Here is an 11679-nt window from a genome sequence, read left to right as displayed (position 1 = left end):
GCAAAGTGGATGTATAGAAAAGTATTTCAAACAAGGAGGCAACATTACCCTGGATAAACATCAACAGGCATCAGTTTTATATTTTCTGCTTCCTGAATCTTCTGGATCTGATGGTTTTATTTCTTTGTATTTTTTTTTTTAATTTTTTTTTTTTTAGACAGTCTCACTGTGTTGCCTGGGCTAGAGCGCCGAGGCATCAGCCTAGCTCACAGCAACCTCAAACTCCTGGGCTCAAGCGATCCTTCTGCCTCAGCTGGGTAGCTGGGACTACAGGCATGCACCACCATGCCCAGCTAATTTTTCTATATATATTTCTATATATATTTTTAGCTGTCCATATAATTTCTTTCTATTTTCAGTAGAGACGGGTCTCGCTCTTGCTCAGGCTGGTGTATTCTTGAGCTACATCTTGGGATATCTTCTGTGTGCATGTCAGGCAAGGAGCACAGAGGAGTGGTTACACCGCTTGGTGTGACTCCAGGCCTGCCAGCATGGACAGTGCGCCCTCGGACTTGTCACTTAACCTCTGCACCTCAGTGTCCTCATCTATACAATGAGCACAGCAATTCCTACCTTTCAAGGTTATGAGCTATTAAGATGTGAATATTTGCAAAGCATTTAGAAAAGCATCCAGCACATCATAAGGACTCTGTTTTGTAAAGTAAATAAAATGTCCCTTTTTGTTTTTACAACGCACTTATTTTTCTTAAGTTTTGTGATCTGGGGGGTATTTTCTGGTTCCAGAATAAAAGTTTTAAAATTAAAAGGAATCAAAGTACTTTTGGCAACTAATATTTCCTCATTTATTCCCAAACTCTGAAAGTAGATTGGCTTTATGTTAAACTCAGAATCCATACAGAAAAAAATCTTCAAACTTCATTCATTTCATAAATAATGTATTTTATTTTATTGCATATGGCTATTAAGGAGGGCATCCATGATCAATACAGACTAAATACAATGCACTATTCTAGTCCAGTTTATTCTTGTCCCCAGCAGCATCACATCGACCCCTATATACAGCGTGTACAGTGGAAGACAGAGCAAGATAAGTTAAGTCTTTTGTCATATCACAATAGCAAGAAATATATTTAACATCTTGATATCCAGAAACAATACGTACCCAAAAAGAAAACACTGTTTAATAACTGTTAAAGTTTATATAGCAAAAAATATTTTAAATTTAAGGTAAGTCAGGCAAAATGTACAAAGACCCAATATACATCATGAAGTTTTAGCAAACATAACATTTACACATTTTGGTTCCATTCTGTAAACTAAATTAAAAATGTAAATATTGCATATGCCTTTTTTTGAAATGTACAGGATAGAAGAAAATTTCGTATATTACCCACTTTTTAGTTGCTTGTTTTAAGTTGCAGTGTGAACATGAACCATTGGTATAGTGTCAGGACTACCCTAAGTACAGAGGGCTAGTTAAACACGTGTCAATTCACTGTATTCAGCAGGGTCCATATTCAGTCCTATCGTACCTGGGTGGGGAGGAGTTACAAAGCAAATACCACTCATCGATTCCTATTCCCAAAACTAGATAAAAACTTTAGGACATTTTATACATCTTAATAAAGTATATCATACACTGAAACTGACCTTCAAACTAACATCGTATGGCCTATGCACTGCTGTGATGTATGCTTTCAGAAAAGTAAAACCTTAAAAATGTTCAGGGGATCGCTTTACATTCAACTTTGTCTTGCAATACAATCCTCTGTTCTAAAGTTCAGCATGGAAGCAGGAAGACTTTTGCATTGCCATTAAATATACCTTTAAGACATTGAATTTTTTGGTCTTCCTCTAAAAAAGCCTCATTAATGCATTATTCTATAGTGATATATATCTATATATTTATATATATTTTTCTCAAAAGAAAAAAAAACCCGACAACTCACACCTCCAATGAATTAGTGTAACCTCTCCACTGACTATCAGAGAAGACAGGCACTGGGGGTGCCCCCACGGAGGAAGAGGCCAACGCTCTCCGATCACGTGTCAAGGGAGCAGCAAGATGGCAGAACGCTCTGCCGGCCAAGTTCAGCAGTTTTAGGTGACATCTGCGATAATTGCCACAACACTGATATTTTCAGAACACTGAAAACATAAAACAAGGGTAGTCTTGTCAGGAATTTTTTTTTGACAAGTAACATGTACTGCGAGATTGTTTTTCTTCTTTTTCTTTTTCCATTAATAACATAGGGGCTTAAATGCCTCTTTTTATCATTTTATTTCTTTTCCTTTCTTTTTGTTTTTTGTTTTGTTTTGTTTTGTTTTTTCTTTTTCTTTTTTTTTCTTTCTTTTTTTTTTTTTTTTGTTCAGGGCAGACTCGATGGCCAGCATAATAGCATTATATTAAAGATAACACATTTTTAAAAATTAAATCTGCCAAACCCAGACCACCCTGGAATTGCTAGCATGCCTACATGAATTTTTGGTTAAAGAAATGCAAGCCCAAGATTAAGGATAGCAGAGACATTTGAGCTTGTCAATAGGATAAAAGGCTTTTGCAATTTGAAGTACCTACATAAACATCTACATAGAGAAGATTAAACAAGTCTGTTCAAGGTAAAAAGAGATATTCACCCCCCTTCCCAAACCCCTTCCCTCCCACCCACCCCCACTACCCAATTCGGTTGATGATTTTCAAAAGTAGGTTGCTTCAGTTACATATAATAATAATTATTATTTATGAATGCGTCTTCGAAGTCCAATCCCAAATTTCACTCTCGTTGAGAAACGTCAGTCCCACGCTGGGCTCTGTGTGTAAGTAAACATCGCAGGTACCTGGATCGGAGTCCGACAAGCAGCAGTCTACTTGAACCAGTTCGATAAGGCCGACGGCCACACTTCAGACACGGGAGCAGAGGTGCACAGGGGGTCCCACGGTGCCCCAACCACGCAAATCCGGCTTTACCTTGAACTGAGGTAGCACTGTGGTAGTCTTGAGGGTAAGCCAGTACATACCAGATTTTACCACTTGAATGGGTGTTGGTAGAATCTCCTAGCATGCTGAGGGATACATTTGCTTTGCCAAAGCGAAAGTAAGAAGAAATTAAGACACTGCCCACAATTTAAGGAGGCCCATGAAAATATCCAATTTTCTTGAGAATGACTTCTTCAGCTAATTTTGTTTAAAAAAAAACGAAACAAAACACACACAGCACAATGATGAATGCCCCATATGGGAACAAGTGAGAGAGGCAGGTGACCTTGCCTGGTTGGTTCCTTGTCTAGCATGGCCCGCAGAGCTTTCCAAACGCAGGAATTGCTCAGAGCCAAAAGAAAAACTGTAAGCAGCTTCAGATTGAAAAAAATGCTGAGCATCTTTTTTTAACGATGTTCTCTGATGTGTGACCTCATGGTGATAGAGCCAGACATATCTTCACTCTGAAAAAGAAAGGAGGGAAGTGAGGAGAGACTCTCACGAGAGCAGGGCTCTAGAAAAGGCCCCTCGTAACCCACTTTCACCCTCTGAGTCATCTTCATAAAATTATGCACTATGAGAAACAGACATGGGCTCATTCTGTTTTCCAGAAACAAGTTCAACGGGTAAACTCTGATTTGGTTTTCTTGGAAGCGGAGCTATGAGGTTCACAGTGAGTTGTCTACAGAGCGAGGTTCATATTTTCAAGTTAGGGAAAATAGTCACACGGGCTTTTGTGAATCATTCTGTCGAAGGAGATAGAACTAACAGACACAGAGGTGTGATGTCAGCCTTCAAATTGAGCATCTGTACCACCTGGGAACTGCCCCTCTCTCACTCCCCAGTCTTGGCCCTTCGTGTGTTGTGTGGAGTAAACGCAAACCATCGCCTCCCCCCACCCCAGCTGCCGGAAAGATGACAAACAAGGACATGTGTTAAAATGCCCTGTCAACTGTGTTTATTCTATAAATGCGTATCACATTATGAACATGAGAGAACTAACGAGTCTACACTTCTGCCCGCAGACAACTTTCGGCTGGATGATCTACCCTCTTCTTAAAAGTACCCAGCGTGGTAAAAACTCGCCGTGGTGCCATGTTTGTTGTCAGATAACCCTCAACACGAGGAAGGATTTCATGTCTGCCCAACTTCCGTACGTTCCACTTTCAATAATTCACTATACTGCTGTGCAAAAGGATCAAACTGCTCACGCTTCTTTAACCTCTTCTCAATTTCTAACATTTTAAGCATATTTTTACTTGATACACTCCTCTTTCAAGGGATAGAACTTGGAAGATTTTGACATTTCATAGCATGTTGCTTTTCTTTTTTTTCTTAAAGCTTCCTGACTTTTTAACCCAAATGGCATATTGTTAATTGTCATCATGCACCACGATGATGGCTACTCAGTCACTCGTGGGCACTGCTGTGTCATGCCTTGTCTTAGATTTTCTTCCTTTGCAGTTGTACTTACACAAACGGCATTTCTGGATGCTGTTCTCGAATCACTTAGAATTCTGATCCTAGACTCTCATCCCACCCCCCGGTTTACTTTTTGTGAATCTAATTCTTTTCTATCTATCTTGAGCTCAGAGGACTGATGCCAGCAAGAAAGAAACTTCCAGTGTGTCCTATAGCTGAGCGTAAGTCCCTAAAAGCCACGCCCCACTACAAACTCCAGGCGCTGTATCCTATAGCCAGAAAAACAAAGGCAGCACAGACAGGGAGCTCATCAGTGTACCACGTAAACACATCTTCCCATGCCTTATCTAAAAGTCCCCTACAATATGACGTTTTGAGGCAGTGCTACTTTATCTTTTTATTTTTTTTTAAATCTTTATGTCTTTTAAAAATTCAACAAGTAAACGATGTTCTGCCAGTGAACCTTAACAGGAAACAGGGCCCAAAACTTCCTCCTAAGAAAAGAGCTGTCCTCCAGCAATTTCATTCATTATTGTTGTGATTTTCAATCCCAAGAGATTGCAGTGAGAAAATCTAACTGTTTTCATCCCTTAGAAAACAGGGATTTGCTAAAATACTACTAGACTTGTGTTTCGCCCTAAAATGAGTTTGCATTTTGTCACTCAGACCCTAATTATGAGCTGAACCCCACGGCCACCCCAGAGCAGGTGACCAAGACTCTGTGAATCCACTTACAGAAAGATTTCTAATCAAAGCTTATTTTATTTTTACACTGACAGTTAGCTAAATGTGGGTAAATTGTCTCATGTTAACCCTAAGTCCATTATCTTGAAAACAGCTAAGCAAGTAAGTTCTTCAATTTCTTAAACTTACATACTTGTCATATAAATGGTGGGTTAATTATTGCTGGAAAAAAAATTACTTTCCATTTTCACTTACAAATTCACGAGGCCACTGACATTTTCACCGTTTTTAAGGATGCTTATTGCTGTGAAACCCAACTCTTACCATCAGATCTCTGTGAGCTCTAATTAAGTCGAACATGTAATTTTATTTTTTAAGTACAATACAGTTATCAAAACCTTAATTTCTAAGCATGAGCATTATGCAAGAACATAGCTGATAAACGGCAAGGAAATAATTCATCCATGTATTTATTCATGCAATGACCTTTCGGCAATTTTCTTGTTTAATTTGACTCTGGTGCAGGGCCTCACTGATGACTTGGGGGAGGAAGGCCAACCAAAAAGGGGAAAAAAGGTGTTATTACAGGAAGATTAACTGTTCATGGTGAACTGGAAGGATGCAAGGAGGCCTAGCTAAGGAGGATGAGACGCAAGACGACCACCAGCTCAGAGACAGGGGTGTGGGCATCAGCTGTGCAGTGTTTCAAACACATTTACATGTACACATGCGCACTTAAAGCAAACACACAAGGATGTAACTTGTCTCTTGTTAGGTTAAAATAAAAACAATTGCTTTCTACAGATACCTCCTATCATGTAAACAGAGAAACCTGAGACCTGAAGCCTCTGGGTCCCTCTCCTGGACCACAGGACTTTGGTTCACACTGATCAGCAGCCTGCCACACACAGACCTGCTGGTTGGCCACGGGCTGGCTTAGGAACCCTCCCCTCGATGGCTGCAGCTGATTTGGGGTGACAGGTTGGGATGCTTGGAAGTACCCGAACACATGTAAACAGGATTAGCCACCAGAAACCTTTTGAGGTGCAAAAGAAAGGAAGCAAGGAAAAGGCTGGCAGTACCCCCTCAAATTGGATCCAGATGACTTGACTTGCCCAGCCACGGCAAAAGGATTTGGATAAAACAGAGACCTAAGAAACATAAACACTCCCTAAGAACGCATATAGGAAAAAAGGCATCTGTTCTAAAAACCTAAGCATGATTTTCTTCATTTCTTACAGAAAGAAGGCCTAAGACAGAAGCTGTCTGCCTCAAAGGATGTCTACAATCTCCTTTTTCCAGCGTGAGCTGGTGGCAGACTCTGTCGCACATGCTGGTAAGGGCCTGAGCTAGCCTTGGAGAGGAGGGGACAGGCCTAGGGAAAGACGCCTGCGACAAAACGACGCGCATGTGCAGCCGCTCACACGGGCACTCTGCAGTCCAGACACAGCACTCAGACACCAAACACCAAGCAGGGGTGCCCCAGGCTGACGCCTACCGCAGAAGCGCTGTGCCCGCCACCCGCCTGACAACCACTCAGCCAGCACTCCGTGGCCCCAGGAAGAAGGAAGAGAGGCAAGAGTTGGAAAATACTCTTGCAGATTTGAACCTAGGAGCAAGAGAGCACTTTTGCCTTTTTATTTATTTACTTTTAAAGTAAGTTAGATTGGCTGGTTCTCTTATGCAGGGAGAACTTGCCTCTGCTCTGCCTGTGGAGCAGACTTTCTAACTTTGTATAGTTTCTGAATAAATCTCAAGTTCACTTTAGGAAAAAAAAAAAAAAAAAAAGTAAGTTAAGTTACCCCTCCCCCTGAAAATTAGTCTGGTTCATCCACACTGGAAAAGAAGAAAACATTTTCTAACACTACTAATCTGACATTCTCAACCTTTAAATATTTATGTTTCCTAAAGATGAAATTCCAGCAAAATTTATTTATTTTATTATCTATGTTAATTTTACTAGAAGCAAAGAACAAATTAATGTTATGGCTGCTCTACTGTGAATATTCGTTAAGAAGAGATACATTCCTTGAACTCATCAGGTACAACGGCAAAACAGAAACGAAAACAGTAAGACTCATGCTGCCCATGAACACAACTGCATAACATACACCAATACTGCTTCTAGACATAATGTATGTAAAAAATGTAAATGCATTGATGATTACTGAATTTGCCATATAACTACACACTGTACTACTCTGTCTCTCAGACATTACTTTGTAAAGAAACCATTCACAGAAGCATCCATCTAGAGTTACTTGAGTAAAAAAACAAAACAAAAAACCAACCAAACAAAAAACTTTTGCAAAGAGATGAGAGTCGTTCCAGATGACATGTCATGCAGTCTAGCCATTTCTCATCTTCTTTCTGCTGTCACTTGTGACAGATGACATTCATATGTGGGATAAAGTCCCATGTGCCAGTAATCATAACTCCCTGCAGACTAGCTATAATTCCACCCCTTTTCTCTTCCACTTAAAAGAGCAATCAGAATGCAAATGAGCAAGAGTGCTGTCAGTAAAGACCCCACCTTCAATCTGCTCGATTTCACCCCCAGAGAGAGAGAGAGAGAGAGAGAGAGAGAAGAAAGGAAGGAAGAGAGAGAAAGAAAGAGAAAAAGAAAACCAAATTAACTTTGTCATTAGAACAAGTAGGAAAGTTGCCCTGTAATATATGGGATGAACGGCAAAACACTGACGAGTCACAGCACCAGGGAGCCAGGCACTGTGGTTACAATTACATTAAAGAAAACTAAAGTGAGCATCGAGCCTGGAATGTGTTAGAAATAAATAAGATAAATTTGGCCCACCAAATAAAACCAGGCTGCATGTTAAATATACATTCTGACTCACCATGACTATTTCTTTATGATTTCTCATGAGAATTTGGGATTGGACTTGTTTGACTTTAAGGTCATATTGCAGTGTTAAGAATCCAGCACATACACCTGGGTCATGGCAGCTGTGCCCAGGAAGGCCCTGGTCCTCTCCGCAGAGAGCCTTCTGGGCTCCCTGCAGAGCGCCGGGGCACAGTCAGGACACGGGGCCTCACAGGCCTTGGGCGAACAACACTGCATCACCCAGAGGGCAAATTCATCACGTAGGTAAAAACGCTTTAACATTTTCAGGCATAACTGAATTAGGAGTATTACAAATAGTGACTTGCATGAAAAAATGAAGCAAAATGTTTTGTAAAATTAAAATTTGTATTTCTAGTAGTAAACATGATTAAGAGAGAAATGAACCCTCTGCTGAGTTCAAACACATCTTTCAGGCACATCTTAGCACCCAGTTTAAACCTTTTATGTTAAACATAGAATTACAAGGGAAAATGAACTTTTCAGTTGCAGGAGAAATTCCTAGAAAAATAAACCTGATAACTTAGTATCTCCTTACTTTACTGAAAGCAAAACACTCTAAGACTGCAAAAAAAAAAAAAAGTAAGGTTGGGTGTGATAACAAACACACCAGAGATTCTAAGAAAAACAGTCACTTTCCTTTTAAATTGAAAAAAAAAAAAAGTCACTTAAAAGGAAAATATGGAAGAATAAGTTCCCTACGACAAATGGGGGCTATAATTTGCTTTCCAACCCTACTTGAGAAAGATTTAGAACTTTCTTTTATATGAGCTCATCACTTCTACCAACAATTAAAATCATTTCATTTTGAATATGCTTGTTACTAAAGAAATTTCCTAACATCAAGTTGTAACTTGATGTTAATGACACAATACGGAATGGCATGAGACAATCTAGTTGTCTCACAGGCTGGGGTTAATAAAAGGTATCTTTCCTCCTTTAACTCCTGTTTAATCCTTCACATAAGACCTCATCTCAACCACCCAAAGACTAGCAATCAGGCCTCCCAAACTTTTAACCACTGCACTTCAAATTTCCTCTACACGTTCAAAGTTTCATACACGGGAACCCCTATTTTACAGTGCATATCCTCAGCAGACGCCCTAGCACAATACTGAAGTGGCTGCTTCTTTTCTGGGTTTGTTGTTAAAAACCTTGACATGTGCGTCACGTGAGCTGTTCTATGGAAGAGCGTCCCGCCAGGCCTGTACCTGCAGCATGCAATACGTGCGAGAAACGGCATCTGCCACTCCCCAGCACAAACACCTGAGAGACAAAAACGCCTCCTGAACTGCCGGTGGGCCACTTCTCTCAAATTATGAAATGCTCCATCTTTTCTAGTTAAAAACCAGATGAGGAAGCGTAAGTGACTTGCTGACGCCTCTTCGCTGGTCAGCGGAAGAGCAGAGGCCTCCACTTTTCCCAGAAAAACTTCCTCTCTGCGCCCCCCTGGCCATGAGGAGACAGTGAGAACAGGCAGGGAAGACACCTGCACCTGTCATTTGGGGCCCAGAGCGTAAACTTCCACACTGTACCATCAGCTCTTTAGAAAACTCTCCTCAAACGGCCTTAAATGCCAAGCTAATATTTATCACAATTTAATAAATGATCCTCACGGATCTGCCTCTCCCTTGCCAGACGACTTACCTATGGGACTGTCCCCAGCACCCAACACCATACTGACTAGGTCTTTAATAAAGCTTGGTGAATTAAATTGAACTAAAACCCCCATGTGGTTTGTGCCATTTGTCAAAGGCAGAAAAGTCAAATAAAATTTTCTAAAGGAGAACAAAGCTTTAGGACTGTGTGCGACCCAGGAGCAAAGAAAACCTTTTCCAGCTCACATGAGGGTGACATTCTACAGCAGAGCTCAGTAAAGTATGGCTGAATCTGGCCTGTTGCCTGTCTCTGTAAATAAAGTTTTATTAGGACACAGCCATGCTCACTCATTTCCACACCCTGTTTTCACACCATCAGCAGAGTGGCCCAGCAGTGACAAAGCCTGTGGGGCAGTGAGGCCTAAACTTTCACCTCCTGACTCTTTATAGAACGTCGTGCCAGTCCGTCTGCTAGGGAGCCCACGGACATGGCAACCTTTAGTAAGGGAGACAATCAGAAGTAATTATGACAGGCAAATTTGTCAAAATAACACCATATATTTCCACCTGTATGTTACACCTGGAAACTAATTGATACCCCTTTGAAAATTATCTGCAAGCTTACGTACTTCAGAAATGCAATGCTACCTACTAAAACCCATGCTATCCTGTTACAGACCCCACTGAAAATGAGGACGCAAGTCATAAAATCATTTATGAAGCCAGTACACTTTTCCAATTAATTTCTTTTACCTATGGCTCTTCTACTTGGCTTTTCATGCATAACATAAAAGTACTGAATAAATCTGATTATTACTAAATGCATTCTACACTAGTATTCTCAACTTTAACAGAGGGAAGGAAAAGTTGTACACATTAGATCTGCAATTCACAAAGGGTCCAAATCTTTTCTCTTTTTTGGATCATTTGAGAATGTGAATATAAGCATTACGCTTCTGCCCTAATAAGACTATTTGGGCCAAGTAATATTACTTGCATTAAAATTGCAAATATCCAATGAACAATGCAATTCTTTTCTCAGATTAAACACATTTTTGTTTATACGATCTTTTTACTGATGTAAAAATGCATTTTATGCACACTATAAAAATGTTCATATTATTTATATCTTGAGTTATAAAACACAATCATTATGTTTTGCCTATCAAATTAAGGGAATGTGGAATAACAGTTCATAATATATTCATCTCCAAATAGCCTGTTGATACATATCATTTCAACTGACCCCTTTTTTCCTTCGAAAACTTAAATAACTGTAGGTTAATTTATATAAATTTGGGATTTCAGCTTTGTCTCGTCAGGGGAAGAATATATCTAATTTCAAAGCCTTTATGTGAATGAGCACACAGCCTTTAACTGTAAAAGGTCTACTTGCAAAGTCAAGGTTGTTAGTAACTGAAGTGCACGCCGTCTTCGCACAGGTTGGAGCCTCCATTCCCCGTAATTAACCATCTCAAAAACATGCTGCTGTTCCCTGGGAGCTCAGGGATGGCGCTGTGCAACCGTCTCTACCACAAGCCATCCCATGTCTCAAACCACGTCTCAAAACCACAAGACATTCCCAAGGCTCAATAAGACACAGGTGTAGAAGGCAGAGTGGCCGCACCACAGTCACAATCCTAGGGCTGGTGGCCAGGGACCACCACTGTCCAGCTCTGCTGTCACTTAGGAACACGGGAACATTATCTTTCCCGCCTTACCCTCCCCAGGGGGGTCGCAGTGAAACTATCAAATCAGATCTTATGTATAGAATGTATAATTAATACAAACCAAATATATATGTACACATATTTTCATTCATAGAGAAGCACATGCTACTAGTATGACTCACATCTTGTGGCTGGACTGCCTTTGCTTTCTTTGTGCGTCTTCAAATAACGTATACAAGTAAGCACTTGCTGCGTTTTGAACTACAGACTTCTTCAAACCAGGCAGCCTGAGCTGCAGGGAAAGACGGGCTCCTCCCACCCCCCTTTTCTGGCTGGTTCAACAGCATATCCATGAATGACATCACGAACAACTGCAACTTCAGGCAGCAAATAAACAACTGATGAATGCACAAAAACAATGGCCAACAGCTCCCGGAATAAAATGAATAAACTTGTTTTAATTGGATAGAAGCAGAACAGAAGTAGAATTGTTTTTCTGGGGTAACT

At 40.5% G+C, this 11679-nt stretch overlaps 1 protein-coding gene across 1 annotated transcript in view; it reads right to left on the bottom strand.

Annotated features, from left to right (window-relative positions):
- Positions 1 to 2638: 2638 nt before the first annotated feature.
- IRS2 (insulin receptor substrate 2) overlaps positions 2639 to 11679 on the bottom strand; it is a 28233-nt gene continuing 19192 nt past the window's right edge. Inside the window, exon 2 of the mRNA XM_069467582.1 lies at positions 2639 to 3402. Coding sequence (XP_069323683.1) covers positions 3398 to 3402 — 5 coding nt within the window. The 3' untranslated portion in view covers positions 2639 to 3397. The remainder of the gene's footprint in view (positions 3403 to 11679) is intronic.

The sequence above is a fragment of the Eulemur rufifrons genome, chromosome 4, assembly GCF_041146395.1.
Source record: "Eulemur rufifrons isolate Redbay chromosome 4, OSU_ERuf_1, whole genome shotgun sequence".
In the NCBI taxonomy this organism is placed as follows: domain Eukaryota; kingdom Metazoa; phylum Chordata; class Mammalia; order Primates; family Lemuridae; genus Eulemur; species Eulemur rufifrons.
Note: the sequence above shows the minus strand (reverse complement) of the source record. Positions and strands in the feature narration are given on the sequence as shown.